This window comes from Acyrthosiphon pisum, chromosome A2 (assembly GCF_005508785.2).
Source record: "Acyrthosiphon pisum isolate AL4f chromosome A2, pea_aphid_22Mar2018_4r6ur, whole genome shotgun sequence".
Taxonomy (NCBI): domain Eukaryota; kingdom Metazoa; phylum Arthropoda; class Insecta; order Hemiptera; family Aphididae; genus Acyrthosiphon; species Acyrthosiphon pisum.
The window spans coordinates 103,518,765-103,542,035 of NC_042495.1; the positions used below are offsets into that span (position 1 = coordinate 103,518,765).

The 23,271-nt window shown below is 27.0% G+C and overlaps 1 protein-coding gene across 1 annotated transcript in view; it reads left to right on the top strand.

Annotated features, from left to right (window-relative positions):
- LOC100160028 (calcitonin gene-related peptide type 1 receptor) overlaps positions 1-23,271 on the top strand; it is a 69,139-nt gene that overhangs the window by 14,168 nt on the left and 31,700 nt on the right. The window contains exons 3-4 of the mRNA XM_008186614.3: positions 5,795-5,909; positions 19,559-19,681. Coding sequence (XP_008184836.1) covers positions 5,801-5,909; positions 19,559-19,681 — 232 coding nt within the window. The 5' untranslated portion in view covers positions 5,795-5,800. The remainder of the gene's footprint in view (positions 1-5,794; positions 5,910-19,558; positions 19,682-23,271) is intronic.

Here is a 23,271-nt window from a genome sequence, read left to right on the forward strand (position 1 = left end):
GATAAGTATACCTACCTATAAAAGGTATGTCTAATACCTAGACTGACAAACCGTCTGCGCTCAGAATCGTTTTTCTTATACAGTGATATTATATCATTGAATTCAAATTTAATACTATCCATTATACAGTGATCCACTTGTAACCTACTGTACAGCAGAGCGACATCCACTTACCCACCTTTTTTTAAGATTGAAAACCTATGGATCATTATGATTCGTATTACCTCCAATGTGACTTTAATTATATTATTATTTTTTATATACTTATAGATAGACCAGCGGTGGTTGTGATTGTTTCGTAAAATCAGATTAAGAAATGATTGATTTATGGTTCACTTTTATCTGTTTTCATATAAAATTGGTTGAATTTATTGTAACTATCGCCTGATACAAATAACAATTTGGAATGTCCAGCTTTTGTATTTGGTTTGGTCGTTAATGTTGCAAAAGTAAATAAACCACTGTTGGCATGAGCCGTACACTGATTATAAGACAAACTAGTACACATGTTGTAAAATATCGTTATATTTCAAGCAGAGAGATAGATGATAAAACAGTTTTTTCAATGCTATACTAGTAATTTATCACTGGATGACCTTAAAGTAATAATTATTCGTTCATAATGTCTTTAATGCTGGTGAAGAAGTTTTCTTATGTCAGCTTTGACAAATCGGTTCATATCATTAATAAATTCACCGACCCATCTTATTCTCGGATTTATGATATTTCTATAGAAAAATCTCATTAAACATCGCTCACGGGTCATTTTATATGAAAACTACTTTTGATGACTCGATGGCGAAAAATCGGTGGTTGTCAACAAACGGTTGTTGACGGAATAAACTGATAAATATAATTTGCTGTTGAAAGCGTTATTGTCTCATAATCTCATAACTGTGAGTAAATATTCTAGAGTAGGTAATATCATATTAGTAACATGTAATATTTGGACATCAAAGGTATGAATTTAAAAATCATTGTTAACTGTTAAGTTAACATTTACAGTAATTTACGTATAGTTTTTCATCGATTTTCAAATAAATAATTTAGTTTAATATTGATTTTAGCAAATACTTTAGTATGCAATGAGTTTAATAATAAAGTAGGGCGATTTGTTATTAAATCATGATGAGATACGATATACATTGAAAGTTTGTGTCCAAGTGAACACAATGGGGTTACAATGTCATGAATAATACGATGTATTTATTATGATAGTTGTTTTGATTTACTTTATTATTTAATTTTTAGATAGGTATTATAATTTATAAATTTCAAACTGTATTGTTAATTTATCATAACACTGATAATATTGTATTATTACATAATTGTTTTGGCAGTACCGTGTGTATAAGGAAGAATATGATCGAACATTTTTGTCTAACAAAGCGAAGTTTCTCTGCACGGTATATAATATCAATAATACTATCATAGTAGTTGTCTTGAAAAATACCCCCGTATTCGTGAAAGGTTAATTTTGATTATAAAATAACGGTCAAAAAATAATGAATAGTTTAAAAGTTATTAATGGTATCGAGGAACGTGCTGTGAAGTTAATAAAATACTATAATAATATCGAATGAGACAAATTAAGGTCAACAATTATAATGCAAAAGTTGTTACACAATGATGAAAAACTATAATAAGAGTAGGTACCTATATCAATGGAATACTTTGTACGATAAGTTTTCCGTTTTCTGAATTATTAACAGTATATAAATATATAATGGATAAAAGTACATAATTTTCGTATAATATTGAAAAATTTACCTTATGAATAATAAAAATAAAAACTTTTACTTGCATCAAATAGTTATATGGAAATAAGAGTATAATCTAACTTATAACGTGTAGTGGACGTCCAGTTTTTTATTTATGTAAAAATATTGCGTAGGTAGGTATATACATAAAAAAATAAAGTTAAAATTCAACGAAAAACGCGTTTTGTGATGTATGAGAACTTTGAGGAAGGTATGTATTAAAACTTGTTTACTTATCTAAGTTCAATATTACTAAACAGTAAACAGTTTTTGTATATAAATATAATATTGCAACTACTTTAATGGGTGGGAAAAAAAATGTTTGAAATACAAGAACCATCGTAAAATGTAGGTAATTTAATCATGATGTTGTGTATAAATATATTAAATTAAATCGATATCACATTAAATAATAAACATAAAGTTAGTAAAAAACGAACTTTCGTGGTAGTGTATGACTGACAGGGAATTTATTGTTCTCAACGAATAACTTTGGGAAAAAGAAAATTAATTTATATGTAACTTGAATAAATTGGAATAAAAATGATAAGTATTCATCTGATAAAATATTACTCATAATAGTGATTTAAATTTAAAAATAACATTAAGAATTTGAAATGGTTTTTAAATTAATGAAATAAAAGAAGCCAATACAAATATTAGCTTAAATAATAATTAAACACATATAGAGTAGGTAGGTCGTAAATAGTTAGTTAATGTTTGTCTGATAGTTTGAGTTTTTCAAATATAGGTAGATAGGTATCTATTTAGTTATAGTTGTTGATAAAATACGTATCTGATCATGATTGTGTTGTACATTCTAGTCGATTATCTAGCAGCAGATATTGGGAGGGGGGATTTTCACCAACACTATACATCATTACAATATAAAATAATGGGAGGGGTTGAACGTCATTACCTCTGTGGATTTGAAATTGGCTCCCCCCTTCAGAACTAGGATATATCCGCTACTGCGATTATCCCATAGTCGAATTTTAGTTTTTATATAAGTACCTAAGCAATAAAACAAGTTAGTAGTCGTGTAGTACCACATAAAAAAAGTATTGGAATAAATAACTCAATACTATTATACTAAATATCCATATCAAAAGTAATATTGGTTAATTTGATTTTGATTTTACTATACTTAAAGTATATTAATTTTAAAATTGTCTTTATCATTTACTTGTATTTGATATTTTCCACAAAATAATTTTTAGGATTGTAAACAAACAAAGTGAACATTTTAAAATTAAATCATTGAAAAATTTAATTTTTATATTTTTTATTGTAACATTTCAATATTTGATTATTTGTTGAGTAAAATAAATGTTTTATAAATCATTTGATAACAATCTTTAAGTCTTAGCTTTTAATTAGGTTTCGCAAATATAATTTTGCTTTATTCGTACCAACGATGTATCTTGTTGTTGCAACAAAAAAACTACATTGTTGACCATTATTATTGCCTTTCATATTCCTCTTAAATATTAAGTTAAGTATTTATTTTTCCATTCTTTTTTTCATAGAAAACGCAACTGCGGAATCGCCATTTAAAATGTTCATGCCAAGTAGGTATATATGATGTACCTATACTTATATATATTTATTTTGTAACAGTGGTTAATTTAAAAATAATGTATGGAGAATATTGTATTAACTATAAATCATAGATGTAATTTATTCACTCAACTTGTTAAACTAAATACTAGATTTTGTAATTCGTAGATAACTGTTTGATTATTTTAGTATGACACCTATGGGATGTTTTTAATTTAAAACTACCTTATTAAATAATAGTGTCAACTAAAGCCATAAAGGACATTTATTTTCAAGAACTTATCGTTTTAAATATTATTGTTTTACTCATAAATTAATATTCATGTACTTGAGGCATTCAAAAGGTACGCATAGACAACTAGCAATAGTTTAAATTGTAAAATGATAATACATAATACCTATATCATTAATAATGAATAAAAAAACATTTTCCTTCTTTTTTCAAGACTTGTTGGTTATATTATAAAGTGTTTCCTGGTTATTCGACGGGGATTTAAATGTTATATATATAATATATATACGTGTGTGTGTTTTACTTTTTAAATTTTTCTCTTAGGGTTGAAGGATCACTTTAGAAAACAAACACCAGTAATTGTGTATAATTTTAATTTCAGTATGGACGGTAACGATGAATAATTTGGCAGGCTTACAATATACACGAGGAACACTTGAGATTCAATATTGTTCGCCTCAGTTATATCAGATAATGGAATATAATATAGGGGATAATATAATATGTGGTTTCAGCAGATTACCGGCTGAACAATGGCTAGGTGAACACATGAACGTATATTATCGCAAACGGGCATACATAACGGATCCGTAGAAATTTAGGGCACAGAGAAAAAACAAATCGCAGAAGAACGTAATAATAAAAAGGAATAACAATCCGCCGCGAACAATATAGCTGAATCGGACGGAAAATAGAAAGGTAAAACCTAATGGACTATCACGATATAGCTTTACACATGACCGTATAATGGACGAGGTGGAAAATGGCCGAATAGACACTGATGGACGCTATTAGGCGTGCATCGTGAGTCGTGACAGTTATCCGACTTAAGCCAAAGCTATATTTTTCTGTCAACATGGCCCGAAAGGGCTACCTATCATATTGTTATTTTAATGGTGTTTGAAAATTATTTAAACGTAGTTGTTCTCATCATAAAGTAATATGTATATTGTAAATTATTATTGTTGAAATATCAAAGCTTGAAATCATCGACTGATCTATATGATGCATGTTATAATTTATTAATATTATCTATTTATGTCCGACATTTACTTACCATTGGACATACTTTAATTTTGAAATGCACACGATTATTTTTGTGGTGTCCCGTACGTAGTCAATGTTTTCGTAAATTAATACGAGTACCTAGGTGCAATAGTACATTTAGTTATAGGACATTAATATTTTCGTTGTGCGTCTTCTTGTTTGAAAACCATTATTCTGTTATGTCTTAAAAAGACAGGAACTAAACCGGGATTGTTTGTTTTAATTTTAATGAATATTTGATCAAAGACAAAAATTCTTGAATTCCTTTTTCACAGTTTATGTATTTCAATATAACTAAAATAATACTAAGGAATTCATGAAATGCTATTCGTGGAAATAATAAAATATATTATACAGAAATTTTATTAGCAGTTATTCTTTTAAATAATAGATTGTGTACACAGGTATAATTATTTCATATCTGTTTTAATTATAAGTTATATAGCATAAACATACAATTAATAATTATTTCATATAATAACTAAGTATAAGTCGTTCATAACGGTCAATTTAAATTGTAAAAACCTCTTAATTTTCTTTTAAAATTATCTTATATGAATAAATTGTTAAATAATGTATTAATATTTAATTATTAGATTCAGTAATAAATATAGGTAAAAGTGTCATCTTATTCTGTGATCCATATATACGATTTTTGAAATTTAAATTTTATGTGATTTTTTATAAACGTATTAAACATGGCAATATTATTACAGGTACCTAAATTTAAAGTTAAAATCAAAACAAGTATACTATAGCCTAATCTATAGATAAATATTTTATATTGTATAATCCAATATTATCAGTTTGGTTAGTTGAAGGCTACACAGGTTTTGTTTAATTAAAATTTCATTCTTACTGTATTATAATTGGTTATTATTATTTTATAAACGTTTGTATCTATTAATTGACATAATATGTATCAACATTTTTACTTTTCTTTTTTAAAATAAAAATCAAATAGGAGTTTTACATACTAGGTAGTTATTAGTTGTATTATACATAACTTATTTATACTTAATCCATTTATTGACCTTTATAGCTTATGGTAATACATACTATATATTATAACATATGATGCGTGTATCATTTGTAGTAATTTGTCAATTAAATTATTGAATATAGTGAATTAAATGAAATTAAAAACAACGCTTTACATAATTTAAAAGAAAATATAAATTAATTTTGTTTGCAGTTGACGATGGCTGATTATCAATATGGATTGTCTAATATTCAGGACAATCATATTCTGCATCAAGTTATTGCTGAACGAAGAAAAATGTGCGAATCCGTCATGGATGACCCACCAAGTGAGTGTTTTTCTTAAACGTTTTTTTTAAATATTACTTTTAAATTTATAGACTATATTGTTTTCATATTATACGATCGGTTAATGTTTTTCATAGATAAAAACAAATTCATATTTTATTCTAACAAAAATAATTAAAATACGTAGGTACATGAAATGTATATTCATTGCATGGAAATTTATTAATAAAAAATATTTTAAAAAAGGGGGAAAGCAGGTAATCACTCTACTGTACAGTTGTTGGTATACTGTGTACCTTGCTATTGAGTATACTCTTAACACTGCCATTTATGTGTTAAATTTTAATTTAATGAATAATGATACGAAAAAAGATTTAGAGCTAAGACGGTTAGTCAGTCTACATTACTATAAGTAGTATATTATATACGCAAAAGTTTCAAGTATCCGTGAATAATATTTTTTAATTACAACAAAATTGTGTTACTGTTTATATCTTCAATGCGTATTTAAATGGTTTACTTTCTTAAACTATCTGTCATAATCTTGCACAAATTGAATACTAAAAACTAATTTATAATTTAAATGGTCTACCACCGTCTAAATAAATAATGAATAAATAAATGAAAAATGACTAAAATCATTTGTACTCGTTTGAAATACTTTGAATTTGAACTTAAAATGTCTATAAAAAAAATATAATATGGTATAATATTTTTTAGATATTTTGATTTTATTATGAACTACTACTATTATAATAATATAAAGTTTTAAATTTTTTTCTATAAAAATTGAAAATTTTATAAATTTTTAACTACACAATTATTTGCAAATTTTTGTGATTTTTACGAATTTTGTTAAAATTTTAACTTCGAATGCTAATAAAAAAAAGTGGCCTAGTGCGAGTCGGACTCGAACATGAAGGGCTCCGTAGCAACAAGTAACATAAATAATAAGTCGTTTCGTTCGGCTGGCACGAACTTTGACCCCACCACCAGATCCAGTAGAAGTCTTATCTAATATTATAATAATATTACCCGCTCGGAAAAGCGCAGTCGGGAATCTGCCCCCCCCGTACCCTCCGCACCCGGTTCCGATCAAGTCACGCCCCAAGTGAATTATAATTATAATTTACTTATTTATTTATTAAAAAAAAACTACTTACTATATCTCGTTCAAACCAATTTTCGGTGGAAGTTTGCATGGTAATGTACATCATATATTTTTTTTTAGTTTTATCATCCTCTTATTTTAGAAGTTACGGGACACACACACACATTTTACCACTTTGGAAGTGTCTCTCGCGCAAACTATTCAGTTTAAAAAAAATTATATTAAAAACCTCAATATCATTTTTGAAGACCTATCTATAGATACCCCACACGTATGGGTTGGATGAAAAAACATTTTGAGTTTCAGTTCTAAGTGCGGGGAACCCCCAAAATTTTTTATTTTTGTTTGAAAATCATAATGCGGTTCACAGAATACATCTACTTACCAAGTTTCAACAGTATATAGTTCTTATAGTTTTATAGTTTCGGAGAAAAGTGGCTGTGACACCCGGATGGACAGACAGACGGACATGACGAACCCTAAAAATATCATTCCTACATATCTTTAATATTTTTATATAGCTTTAATAACAACCTATGAGGAACCTTATATTAAATTTTCAAGCGTTTTGACTTTTTTTATCGATATTAAAAGAAGAAAAATATGATATGTCTATAAATAGCTCAAAAACATTCGTTTCCCTTAATTTTTTTTTTGTTTTTCCAAATTAGTAAAAAAATACTTGGAATTTTATTTTTTGAAATTTAAGGATATATATATTGAAATTTAAAATCATAGCATTTTTTCTACTTTAAAAAGTACATATATAAACACTTCGCTCGGAATCTAAAAGAATATCAATGTTGTACCAGTACAATTGATCGTACCAGCATTGATCGTTTCGCTAAGACTTTAAATTATATTAGTGATGAAAATTTAATGATAGAGAGGTAACAACGAGTTTTGAGTAGGTACCAATACAAACTTTTAACGGGTTTTTAAACGAACTAACGTGATAAGACGTATTTGTTTTTATTTTAGTTAACTAAAGTATACATTGGCCTCTTTTAATACATTTTCTTCTATAATGTTAAGCACTTTGTTTTTTGAATTTTATACACAATATCTGTCGATATTTTTTGACAAATCTCTCGTAGTTTTGTTGAAGTAACGTGACATCCTAGGATGAAACTAATTTGACATGATATATTCGCACGTCGTTCACTTGGAAAATAAATATTTGTAACAATTCTAATGTATAGACGTATATAGTGCACTGCAAACTGCAAAAATTAAAGTGTTGCTATACAAATAGAAATATAATTCTAAATGTTGATGTGATGGATCAAACAAATCATATGGTTTTTGGACTGTGTTCGATTGATGATTATAATACGATAGTTGAAAATACATCGGTTAGATGAAAACAATTTAGATATTTGTATTATTATTGGTTATCCTATATTAAATTTTAGTTTAAAATAATAATAAATATTATTTAAAGATTACTATCGGTAGGTAATTTTTATTTTTAAGATTATTATCTTATTCTTGAGCTATTTTTGAGTTGTTCTTTTTTTTCCAGTGGTATGTGTAATAAAAACATTAAATAAAACTGTTTTGCTTGTAAAATTTACCACTAAGTTTAGAAAATGTTTGCACATAAAAAATATAACACGTACCAAATCAAAATTCCTTTAACCTTAAATTACATTTAAGGTATAAGATTTCTGTTTTATAAATAGATTATTTATGTAATTTAAATGTACTTCTATATTCTGGATTATAGCATAGGATCCTGTTAAAATGAAATTTACCTGTTATGAAACGTTACGTAGGTGGTTACCACTATACTACGTGAATATTTTAAATGACAAACTTTCGAAAAAAATACACGAATTTAATATTATTTAGTCGGTTTTTCGGATATAGTAGGCTGTATTTTTTAAAATTTAGTTTCACATTTCACTATGGCTTAAATTGAAAGTGTGTCAATTAATTATTGATACGTCAATAAGTTTTTTTATTGGTGAAAAGGTAAAAGAAAACCGAAAACTTCGCAAAAAATATAGTATGTAATTAAATAAAATGTTATTGATTATTCGTATGGAAACCATATCGAGTTGAATATACAAACAAAGTACCTACTAAATATTAGTTTAAATGCATATCCGAGTGACTTTATTTTGCAAACTTGTTGCAAACTATAAATAAAACTTCAATATTCGACTGTTTTGACATGATATACATATAATATGGTTATTAGATACTTATTTGGTACCTATTTAAACATTATAAGTTATTTCGTTATTAGGTAATATAATTTTGAGTATTAGATAAAACCAGACTAGAAAGGATGAATGTTAATGTAAATATGCAGTTTTTTAAAATATATTGGTTGGTATTTAATCGTTTTATTATAGATCTACAAATAAAAGACAGCTATAACCTAAATTCAGTGTTTACTAATATTGCATATTTTTTTCCAAAAATTTTAATATAAATTCAATTGTTTTGAATTCTAATTAAATTCATTTGTTGTGTCTTTTATGTTTCGTTGTATTACTAAAACAAATTATTAATTTAAATTTTTCAAAACTAAATTGGTTGTTAATATACTAATATTATTGTATCAGTTTAATTAAATAGGTAGGTACAAATTATTGATTATTATGTTACAAACGAAAAAATGTACTTTTATCAAATTAAAAGTATGTTAGTATGTTGAATGTAATAATATGTTATTGAACTTCAATATGTGGTTATATATTATTTAAAAAAAAATTTTTGAAACTAAATTGAATTGATTTTAAAATCGTTTACATATATCTCCATTAAATACGTCGATAATAATAATTATACATTATAAATAAAATGTGAATATTCAATTTTAAATTGTTATCATTTGCATTAATAAAATGTAATTTCCTATAAATTATTAAAAGTATTTTAACATGTGTCATACATACAGTAAACCATGTTTATCCAGACTAAACATTGTGTACTTAAGGATTATGATGGATACGAAACATATACATAAGGTGTTTAAGATATCACTATCGAAAAGGTCATAAATTGACATTAAAGTAAAGTTAATGAGTTATGATGGTTGGTAATATATGATATCAAAATTTTTTTAATTCCTAAATTTATTTTATGAATCTAATGTTAGATAGTGGCATAGGTAGAACATGAAAACTATTAAAAACCATATAAAGGCATAAAATATGCGTTCAAAAAAATAATGCTTCTTGCTTTTTATTTAAAGTTGTTTATTATTGTACGATGGAAAAGATTATACTTATTTCTTATAAAAATAGTATTGTCACTGTTGTTGTAAAGCAAAAACTTTTCGTGTATTGAAGTCCATAGAAAGGGATGAAAAAGTTTTCTTATTTCTGCTAACAACAATCATCTGTTTGGATTGTACTTATATACTGAAAATAATTAAATATACATTTGACTGATATTACATGGTTATGTCATGACACCTTACAGACACCTTTACTTGAAAAACTAACAACATTGTTGTTTATCGGAAAAGTCATTGAAAACACATTGAGTTCATAGAAAAAATAAAATATACTTTATATAAATAAATAAAAAATATCAAAATGTGTTAGTATATCATCACAATGACTCGACAAAAACAATGATTTTAAAAGATTTATTTCAAAAAATAGCATAATAATATGTATAATGTTATTGATATTTTATATAAATATAAATTACAATCTATGTTTATATTTTTTTTAAATTGTTGTTCAGCAATAAATAAATTATTAGTTTTGTTAAGTTTTACGTTGAGTCTGTACTACGGGAAACGTACATAAACTTCTACATAAAAATACCAAAAAAAAAAATTGTTTAATATTTTAGTATTGGAAATCAATTTATTATATTTACAGTTTATATTACAGATATGCAGTAATATACATTTCAACACATTTATTTGCAGATAAAACTACTACATAAGTATGGAGATAAAATACATATGTCATACGTACATATTTTAAATTTGATATCCATTATACTTGTAATGAATTCAGTTCTCGTGGTATAAATATTTTATACTCGAAATAAATTTAATTCCATCAATGTTTTTTTACACTTAAAGGGTCGTATTTTTGTAGCGAGCAAAAGTTGAACGTATACGGCTAAAAATATTAGCACAATAAAATAATTATTATAGCGATAATGCAATTTAGGTGGTTTTCAGAATATTAATTTTACCACTTGCTTTCATTTCGTACACATAGCAGGTATCTATTTATTTACCAACATGTATTAATAAATTATATTTTTTTACTCGAATCGGTAAAACAAAGTGTTTATAAAATTTAAAAGTATTTTTTTTAATTACGCTACACCTTTAAAAAAATATTTGCAACATTTACCTTAGTAATTTAATTACTCGTGAATGCACAATCACTTCAACATATTACTGTTTGATATATGTACCTAATTCCTTTAAAATAATTGCTTGTTATTACCAAGTGGTACTGTGTTAGATTATACACATTTAGTTTCATCTGTGCCGCACGCAAGCGAAAATAATATTGTGTATTAATTACTTCAAATTTCAACTAATTTCTTTAAATATATATTATACTTTTTTTACAGTACGAAACTACTAAGAATATAATATAATATTATTATATCATTGGTAAGAACGGAAGTATTTTCGGCTGACTAATAGTGTAAAAATTATAGTATCTACCTAGGTAGGTATAGGTTGTGTAGGTACACAATATTATATGATTGTGATTGGATTTTAATAAATTTCACAGCTCGAATTTCGCTAGCGAGTCATGTACAAAATATATATATTATTTATAAGTTAATTTAAAAACATGGAACCAGAACTTTTGTAATATTTTTTTAACAAACTATACTATCATATTATTTGGTACTTCGTACTTATAGATACATAAGAAACCTTAGTTATTTTATTAAAACAGTGATGACTGTCGACTGATGACTGATGAATACAAAATATCAAAATTTCCGTAAATGTGTATAAATATATTTAAATGTATAATGTAATAATATACCTCTAGAGAATATATTATTTAAGAAGACGCCAAACTCGCATAATAAATATTGTGTCTTATCCCCCTTACAAAACGCGTACTACTTAGCAAATTTGCGTACATAAGAACCAATTTTATGTTGTTAGCTTTAATACAAGAGTGAATTAATCTACTACCAAATTTAAAGGTGAAAATAATATTATTTAGGGTATTTCATTGGTTTTTAATGATATTGCAATTTTAAGCACTATAAATGCATTTTAAAATTATAGCATTTTAAATATCATTAAAAACCAATGAAATACCCGAGATCAGGGTCACTATAAATGACGGGCCGTGGACGAACCTTATCTGGTCCGCAGCCAAGAAATGTATTTCCTAAGTTATTTTTTTTTTATGTTGAATTAAATGGAGTTTTCATTCATTTTTATTTTATTTTATTTTTGGATTCTACACAGCATGATGAATGTATTGATTTTTCAGTGATCTGTTTTTTTGTGTCTTTGTGCATGATAGTAGCCTAATTCAATCTTAGATTTTCAACTTCAATATCTTTTCTGGCAGGAAAGCGAATCTAATTGGTGGTTTTAAGTGGTCAAAATTGATAATTTCCACTAGTTTTTAAAAACAAAAAAAAAATAAAGGAAAAACGGGAATTTTTACAAAATAAATATATTGTCTTATTGACAAAATTCAAATACGAATAACCGTAGATAGGTACTTGACATTTTCATCAAATGTATACATTAACATTTTCTGTATATGATTACATTTTAAATTTCTACTCTTTTAAAGTAATAAGAAATTTTCGATTCTCTTGGTTTTTTTTTTTAATTGCATATAAAAAAAATTTCACTCCGTCAAAAAACTGAAAATTTAATGCTATAGGTTTCCTAAAAGTATTTATACTGTTAACTAATAAATCTAAAAATTATATAAACACAATTTTTGAAAATATTTTAAGTTCAAATTTAGACGAATTTAGATATTTAATTGGAGGATAACGTTTTTAGTTATTTTTTTGTAATTTAAAAATAATATTTGTGGATATCTACTTAAAAACTTTTAATGTGCTATATTATTATATTTTACACACACAATGACATATTTTTCAAATGCAATGTTTTCAGCAAAAATTAATTGAGTCTATACTGTTTTACTAAGGATAGTAAAATAAATTACTTTAATAGCAATAATATCATATAATATACTGGATAAGTAATATAGGCTGAGTGAGAGTCTTCAACCAAAATTGTTTTTCATATTCAAAAACTTTATAACATCATTGAATATTAAAATTTAACACATCCATTACAGTGACTCATATGACACCTAATGGACAGCAGAACGGTACCTTTTTTTTATTTTGCACATTTTTTTCTTTAGACAAACATGTATATTACAATTTGGTGGTCCCCAAAAACTTTTTGAATTTCTAAAGCGGCACTTCAAAAATATTAGTTACTGATCCCTGTCTTAGATAATAATCTTATCTTTAAATTTGATCGAAGGACAATTCACTTTTAGATTTAATTTTGTAAGACAATACATACTAGTTCAGCATCCTCCATACTTTTTTAGTTTTTGTGGTGAGCTATTGAGCGTTTTAAATTTCTTGTTCTAGATTATTGGAATTAAAATGTACTAGTTACCTTAAGACTTAAGTTATAATCAGCTAAATTAAAACGTGGTAAATATTATTTTTTTTTTAATTAAACGTTTTAGTATTTTTTTGGGGGTAAGCACACTTTTTTGTATCATATTACACGATATTCAATTAAAGTTTATTGTGTGCAATGTAGTTAATAAAGGTGACGATGAGCATAGTATAAGTTATACGCACTGAATTGTGTATCGTTAAAAATTACTATGTGAGGGTAGTAGAATATTAAATTGCAAATAAATAAATAAATTTTTAAAGCTTACCATCCAAACAGTTGTTAACACAATTTAATAAAAAAAAAAACTAACACTAAATAAAGAAAGAAATAAATCTAATAATATATTAATGAAAAAAAGTAGTTAAATTAAATTAAATTGTATATACATAAATAACGTTTTTACACTCTTCGTGTGAACCATTAAAACTATAAAAATAAGTTAGGCTAAAACTAAAAAAAAAAAACCTGTGCTCTAAATCTTATAATTTTAAACTATTTGTTTGTAACGAAACACAATTAAAAAATAATATTATTTTGATTGCATAAAAGTTTTTAGTTTTCGATTTTTATTTGAGTCGAAACTCGAAGTGAAATAAGGGTTTATTCTATTTTCCATAGACCATCGTTTAAAAGGAGTAAGGACTAACAATATTTAACCATAATATTTATATACAGATGATAATAATAGAATATATAATATAATATAATATAATCTGACCGTTTTAAATTATAATCATCGTATGATCCATTGTCTGTTACGCGTCCTTATAAAACAGTAAATAATTTTTTCACTATATAATGGAATGCAATATTTGATGATAACCAGCGGCGTGAGTTATAAATATTTAGCAAACGTTTGCTGATATTATGTCGTATTTACTAAGCTAATACCAATATAATTCAAAATGTTATGACTACGTACAAAAATAAACTCCACCACTCCAATATTTGTGTGTTTGTATTTCTGTTTTTATCGGCTGTATAGTATTTGTATTTTGTATGTTTGAAACGATTTTGGCGAGTACACATAATATTATCTAGTCTAAAAGTTATAGTCGAACACTGAACGACTGGCGCCAACGGTGGTTGGCGTTTCTTGTCTGGAAATATACAACCCGTCTTAAATATATTATAATACTCATATTATTATATATTTTGATGTAGTCGTTTAAATAAAGATAATTGATATTTAAACAGTACCACCGAACATTTTCGTCTCAACAAAATTACTCGTCCTACATTATTATACGGAGCAGAGAAGGATGCTGCTGAGTTACCGACATAATCCGTTTCGATGTAACTGTATTGTCACAGAATCGATTGTTTTGGTAGAACGACACGAGTATGTTATAAACATGTTCATGCTGCACGGTATAGGAGTGGTTATATACATCGATCGGATAAAAATAATTGTAACCGTCCTGAACTCCTGAAACCGACTGTTAGGTCGCGTCCGGTGACACACGTCAGAGAGAGGCACATTGTAGAATAGACGCCTGTCAATCGGATCCCCCTGGTCGGTGGCAGAAAACTGAGAAATATATATATATATATATATATATTTCAAAGAGTCTGTTCTAATCGTTACGTTGTAGTTTTCGACAAATTCCGACTAATTTGGGACATTGCAGCTTTACTGGCGCGCGCATTTACGCAATTAAACCAATTTATTTTTTTCAACGCGATAGTGTCGTTCTTATTGCCTCCATTCACATTCCATTACAGTGGGCGTCTCACCACACCATCATGTATCACACCATACGTTCGGGCAATTAGGATTACCAGCCCGACTTCAATAACAATAACATTAACCCTTATTCACCTCCTCTCGCGCGCCGCCGTCTCGACAGCTCGCGATTTGGAGAATATCGGATTACGCCTCCCCCCCCCCCCCCTTAACACATCCAGTTGACGTTAAATGCATGTGCAGAACAAACTGAGCCCCGGGGTGGTGTAAACTTTACGCAGCGAATACTCTCCTCAGGTAAACACTAAATACAACCGTTCCGACTAAGCTATCGTTTCGAACCGATTTCGCACTTAGGTCTGACGAAACCTCACAACCCTCTATATTATAATAATATTATATTATAAACTCCCCTCACCCCGTTCGATAGAAAAACAGGTTCCACGGTCGCGCCCATGACGTTCGTTTCGATAAATGTACACAATATTATAATTACCTACACGGTGCGTTGTTTGCTATACTAATATCAGCTTCAAAGTCAGGAGCAGGCCACAGACTGACTGTTATTGTCATGTAAATAGTCGTATTGTATGCGTATATAGTTTAAAGTTTAAACGTCAAATATATATTGTATTAATAGGGCGTGCAATTACGTATTGTTATTAAGATTTGTTAACGCCGTGTCGTTATAATAAGCATGGTGTTTTGAGGTGCTTTGAAAGTTGTCGAGAAAATTGTACGGTTTTAATTGGCACGCCTAAATTAATAATTATAATATACGTGATTTCATAAAAAAAAAATAGATACCTACCTACTCAAATTAACAATGTGTGGGCGTAATGTGTGTGTTGCTGTACCTATCACAACTTTACAAGCATAATTTATGTTTTAATTAAAATTATTTTTTTATATTTAAACTAAACATAAAACAGTTAGACTTGCAGACTTAAAACTTAAAATAAAAATATCTTATTGATGTACTGTAGTATAATATACAAATATATGTATTATATATTTATATCACATGTTAATATTATAATAATATATCTAACATGTTTAAGTTAGAAATTTGTATTTTAAATGTAACTATGTGGTAATTAACTATCCAACAGGTAACCATTTAGATTCATAAAATATATAAAAACTAATTCATCCCTATAAAACAACGGTTTTCAAAAAAAATCGTTTTATTAAGAATTAAATATCAAACGAATTGTAAGTATGTAATTAGTTATTGGATTATTTGTTATATTTTTAGTAAAAATAATTATATTAATATAAAATTATACGAAGAGTTTAATTTGTTTAACGTGTCATATTGATGAAAAAAGTTTTAGTTACCGCAGACCCGGAAAATTACATTTTTTTTTCAATTTACTTTGGAAAATATCGTAAATTATGAAAAATGGCTTAGTGAACCACCAGGTAAACACTTAGCCAATATCTCATCATTTTTTGATTGGCATGAGTAAGGAAAAAAGTTGTTTTGAATAAACTAAAAATTGAAAAGTGTTTTATTAAGAAATACTTAACTACAAAAAACTCTAGTTTATGGTAAATTAAATGTAATTTTATACATTTATAAAAATACATTTTCATATGATCGAAATCCTATTAATTAAAATAATTTCTGCACTATTATAGATTCATACGCCTTTTTATAATGACTTTGATTGATAAACATACTAATACATGATTTTGTAAATGTTGAACGGAAAGAATTTTTTTGAGGATGATAATAATAGATTACACATAAATTATATAAATATTACCAGATAACATATTTAAATTTTTTTTTTCATAAGATTTGACAGCGGGGCCACAGATATCATTATAGTTTTTCATAATATATATATAGTTATACAATCAATTTAAAAATAATAAAAAAGATACTTATAAATATTTGTTTGTATTATATACATATATTTCTCTATTTTGGTACTCCCGAGAATTTAGATGACGTATTCTGGTTGGTAATCGGTTCCAATTGTTTCGTAGAGGTTCTCCGCTATGTTGTTCTTTTTTCTTATTCATTGAATCTGCATTTCATCATTATGAAAATTATAAATATTTCATCATTATAAAACTGATTGGTAATAAAAAAAATTATAAAATGTTCAATATTATAACTAAGGATTGAGAATTTAAAACAAATATTCTCATAAATAGTTTATACTGTAACCAAAAAATCTAAAAAATAAGTAAACACAGTTATTTTTTACAGACATTTTAAATTCAAATTTGGACGAAAATACATTTTAAAACCAAGAATACCGATTTTAGTTTTTTTGTTATAATTTAAAAATATTATTCCGTACTCGTGGACATGTTGTTACATTGTATACACTCAATGACATCTTAAAATGTAATTTTTTGATTACAAAATGAATATAACTTTTTGTAGTTGATACTAATGCCTAATACTAAAATTAATTATTTTAATCACAATCATATTATAAAATATACTTATTTAGTAATATTATAGGCTGACAGACTGTCTTCGCTCAGAATTGTTTTTCGTATACAATGATATTATATCATTTAATTCAATCCCATCCATTTCAGTGACCCACTTGTAACTTTACAACAGAGCGACATCCACTTTTGTTGCTCGTGTATTATTGTTTTATTATTGATGATAACTGTTATACCTACATGGCTACACCTTGTTCACTTTTGGAAGTGTTGATAATAGCATATTTTGTTATGTTAGAAAAATCTATTATTTTTATATTTCCTGATATTCTGATTGCAGATGTGGTTTGGTATTAATATTTCAGTGTTACTTACTAAAAATGTTTTAAGTTATCAAAATTAACAATTTTGCAGTGCTTAAGTTAGATTTTGGATAGATCATGTATATTGTATGAAGTTAATATCGAGTCATTTAACTTTGAATAGTATCTTTATACTCTAGGTTGTAAATGTTAGTACATTATATATGCATTTGAATGGGCTTAGAAGGGCATTACGAGGTATTTAAAAGGGTCCAGTGGTAAGGAAAGAATGTTTGTAATTTGTGAGAGCCAAAGCAACCCTATATTTTTTATTTAAATTAGTGGCGATTTAACTGTTTAAAAATCAAATACCTGTTTTAGAAAGTTTATTATTTATCCAGTGTCACAAAGCCATTCAGTACCAACAATTGTAATAGATTTTATCATATTGAAAATACGTTGATTATTATTATAATATTAGCTTGACATAATGAAGTACTGAAAAATTATAATTAAAAATAGTTCAATAAGTATTCTAATAAAAATAAAAATTTCATTTTATTTTAATTCATTATTTAATATTTTTTTTAAGATGCAAGCTGGTTGTTAATTAGTATACAGACATACATAATTACTAGCACGATACTTTTTGTTTTTAATTTATATATAATACATAGTTTTTTAAAGACAATTCTATGCTACAGGTTCTATTTGTTTCAATAATGTATCTTGATTAGAATTTAGAATCTTTTTAGTTTAGTTTTTAACTAATTAATATTGGTATTGTATTTTTGTATTTTAAAAATGATGTATAATATTTTACCTACATACAAATGCAAACATCGAACTAAGTATAGTTATTGCAATATATAATTTATTTTTTCAAAATTTTTACATCGTTAAAAATATCTATAATACAATACATAATATATGATATCCATACATTGACTTCAACCATATTTTATCGTGTATCATATTTATTAATAAAAATTAGAGAAACAACGCATAAAAAATGTACATAAATTACAGCTTTCAGTTAATTCCCTCGAAGAAGGATTTACAATAAGCAGGGATGTAGAAAATATACACGCGTGGACTTAAAAGTGAAGTACCTTTTTAATGTATAATTCATCTACATAAAAAAAATTATTTAATTATTCGAACATTTTAAATGGCACTTAGGAAGTCCGTATATTTTTATCTAGTTTTTCATGCAACAGTAGGCATTAAATATTCTATTACCATATTGTACAGGAGAAGTTTAATAAGTTTGATTATTATTTTATATTAGGTAGGTATTCATAATTTTATAGGGTTTTTTATTCAATTAAAAATATTAATGAAATTAATTTACCATTACCCAGTGAAAAAGAAAAAAATATGAAATGTAAACAATGATTTACTTTGTCTATGAATAAAATAATTATTAATCAAAAATTATTTTTATTGTATTTGAAAATATTTTATACAATACGTAGGTACCTGATATTATAATATAAGTGCTGAATTTTTAGTGTTTAAAATGTTTTATTGTTTTATAGTGTCGGACAGTGACGCCTGGTGTCCCGGAGAATTTGATGGCTGGACGTGTATTAACCGGACAAAGGCTGGCGAAGTAGCAAAATTTCCATGTCCTTATTTTATTTTGGGGTTCGATACAAAACGTACGTACACAGTGCACTATCCATAAAATCGATTACCTACCGTAAAATATCATATTATAATATTATAGTTTGAAACAATATGTTTTGTGCGACTATTTTCACTAAATTGTATGCACGTAAATATTTTTAATGCCGCACGCAACTCTACGGCAGCATTGAGTCTTACTGAGTCAAACGCCGTGATAAATCGTATTAAACCTTGAAAAATAATCAAAATCAAGTGTAATAATGCCCACCGTTGTATAATAAGCTGCAGCGCTGTGTATATTATGTATACGTTCGTCGCAATGAACCATTTAATACTTGCATGTCGCCTGGATTAAAACTACTTTAACTATTGCATTGACACGGTATAAAATGGTCTATTATAGTACTATTATATGCGTGTACAAATATTATAATAACTGATATAGTGGCGTAGCTCGAGGCCATGCACCGAGTGTACCTGCTCCGTCACGATAAACATTTTTGTCCGCCGCAGAACAATGGTTTATCGTACAGGATTATATACGTTGGCGTGTACGTTTTATGGGCAATTTATTTGACTCGGGAGTTTACCTCTGTCTATCCCCGTTAATCCAAACCAATAAGTTTTCAGATGTGTATAGACGTCACATTTCGCCGTGAACCGGCGGAGGATGGGTCGTCGGTTGTTTTTTCTTTTCTCCCCCATATTATTTGTTTGCGAAACCTTAAAAAGACCGCCGGAAGGGAGAGAAATAATAGACGTGTTCTGATTAATGAGTTATTTCGAACGATTGATTCGTCGAGACTCTTATTTTCGGCAAGTAAAAGGTGTAAGGCAAAAAAGAAGAAAACTTTTAAGCCCCTTTGAATGTCTAATACCGTTTGAATGATTTTACACGTTTCGCGAAAACCGTGCCATGCCATTTACAGTCACAATTTACTAGCTAGTCGTTATTTTTTCAAGTTTTATGAGTTAAGTGACGACCCAGCAGGGTGTTGGGTTACGAGAAACAAAAGCCGTTTTATTATGTCTTATAGAATATTATTTTGTCTTACCTTTGTGAAATTTTTTATTCATATTCGTCCTCATCGAAAACCAAGAAGTGCACAGAATAACAATACGGCGTTATCGAAAAACGCCACTAACAAGCAAAATGTTACAGGTTTATTTGTGTGTTTTTTTTTTCGTTATACAATACTTTTCAGTATTTCGAGGTTTTATTTTACTATCACCGGTGTGTCGTGAAATATTACTATCCAATTATCTCATGCCTCCTTTTATTTGGCTCGGATAAACAACTATAATATAAGATATTCGTTTAATGTTGGTTTATAAAACTGTGTTGTGCATACGCGGAACATGATAAAATTATTTGGAGGTGCTGAACCACGGGTCTATTTTGTCATAAGGTTGATTATGTAAACGAATGAAATATGCATTACATTAAAAATAAATAGAATTAACTAAGGGGATATAGGCCTTCCCAAACCCAGACTTCTCTAGATCCACTATAATGATGATGTGTATCTGAGTGATGTTTTTTTTATTTCGGTCGCTTATGTCTAAAATAGTAAAACATCATTATTATACACACGGTCACAAATAAATACAATAATGAATGTTATAATGTCATAGCTGATATCATGACGTTGATGATACATGCAATTAAGTGTTCCTTTTATATTAATTACCAGTAGTGCATACTGTACAATGTGCTGTGTTCATCATATTTCTATCTGTTCTTAGAAAATTACCTTAGATGCAATTTGGGTTTTCCACATTTTGATGGGATTAATTTGTTTTACTTGTGCAATTAGTAAGTTTTCGTTAGTAATGTTTAAGCTATTCTACAATATCGTTAGAATTTATACAACCATATAGTATATACTATATTCAAGTATACATTTTTTATAGGTTTAATTAGAAATCAGGTTTCATGGTTCATCCCACTCGAGTTAAGAGTTTCAAAATTAACTATTAGATATGAAAATTTATATTAGATGCTGTAAATATATGATTTTTATATTTTAAACAAACCAAAATATAATTAATCTGAGTTATTTGAAACCAAAAAATCTATTTAGTAGGTAGTCAATGAAGTTCAAACTTATTTCAATTGTTTATAAATATTTACTTAAATATTATAAATAATATTTGACAATTCTTTTATTTTTAAATTTTTATGTGCATTATTACATTTCTAATTTAAATTAATTAAATAATATAAATAATAAATACAAAGGAAGTTTTAATTTGATTTTAAATTAAAGAAGCAATATTTTGCTTTATGTTGGATAGGTTTTTCTTGTTATATAATATAACTTTCAATAACTTGTTACATGAATCGTACCTACCTATAACATAAATATTTGACGTTTTCGATAAAAAAAAAATCGTTGAAATGGGCAATCAGAGTACTCATTTTAAATACACAAAATCAATATTTCAATTCCAACTCCTGTAGGCTATAATCCCTTAAATCATAATATAGAACCTATAATACATAATCCGTAGCAAGCGTAACATGTTGGATATAGTTCATTGGGTATTTAAACATTCGTTCGTAGGAATTCTTTATTATTTTATTTTAATATATTGACATAACTTTTTCAACTTATTGCTCAACTATAAAGTAATATTTGCACGTGTAATATTTATATCTAGTATTATGTATTCATAATTTTTTTTATTTAAATGGTTAACGAAATAGTTCAATATTTATATTGTATCTGTATTTAAATATATTTTATGCATTAATTGATTATAATTGTTTCCGTAGCTCAAACTTTTCTTTTGCTGTGTAGAATTTATACTTGAATGTTGTTTAACGATAAGTTAGTAGGTACGTCCAAATTGTATATTTGAATTATATCAACAAGTATAAGATAAATAAAATGGTATCGAATTTAAATTTGACAGGCAAATGTCTCAATAAGCTAGATGATGTGTAAGACTTAATGGATGAACCATAAACAATTGTGGATACAAATAAGAGGTGGTGGGTGAACCATAAACATTGTACAAACTGAGGATTTAGTATTGTGACTCGATAAAGTGCAAACCACACAATGATTTGTTAAGTGTGTAGTGAGAGGGAGAGTTATAAGAAGGTTTAAGGTGAAGACAACGTATTTTATGTGAAAACACAAGATCAAACACAATACATTTGATCATGATATTAGTGTCGAGTCGAGACAAATAAATGTCATGGCAATACATTTTTGATCGGTTTCTCGAAAGACATTGTTTCCAAGTATAGCTGGTATTTGTCGAAACGAATAATCGATTATTAAAATTTTTATGACAGGCACATTTTATCCTCGTTGATTTATTTGACTTGCAACTTTTTATGTTTATATTTGAAATAAACACGTTAGCCTTAATCATATTATGCTCATATTCATACAACTACCTATAGTTTTAATATTTATTTTACGTAATAATTTGTCATATGAAAACCATACATGAAGAATCCAAAAGTTACTATATACGGTTCCACCTACACCTTAACATTCACCCAAATCCACTTATTAAAAATTTAGATACAATAACTCTCCTCGTCGCCTTAAGAGCAAATGGTTCAGAGACCTGCTAGATAAAATTCCTTAATTCAAAACAAACA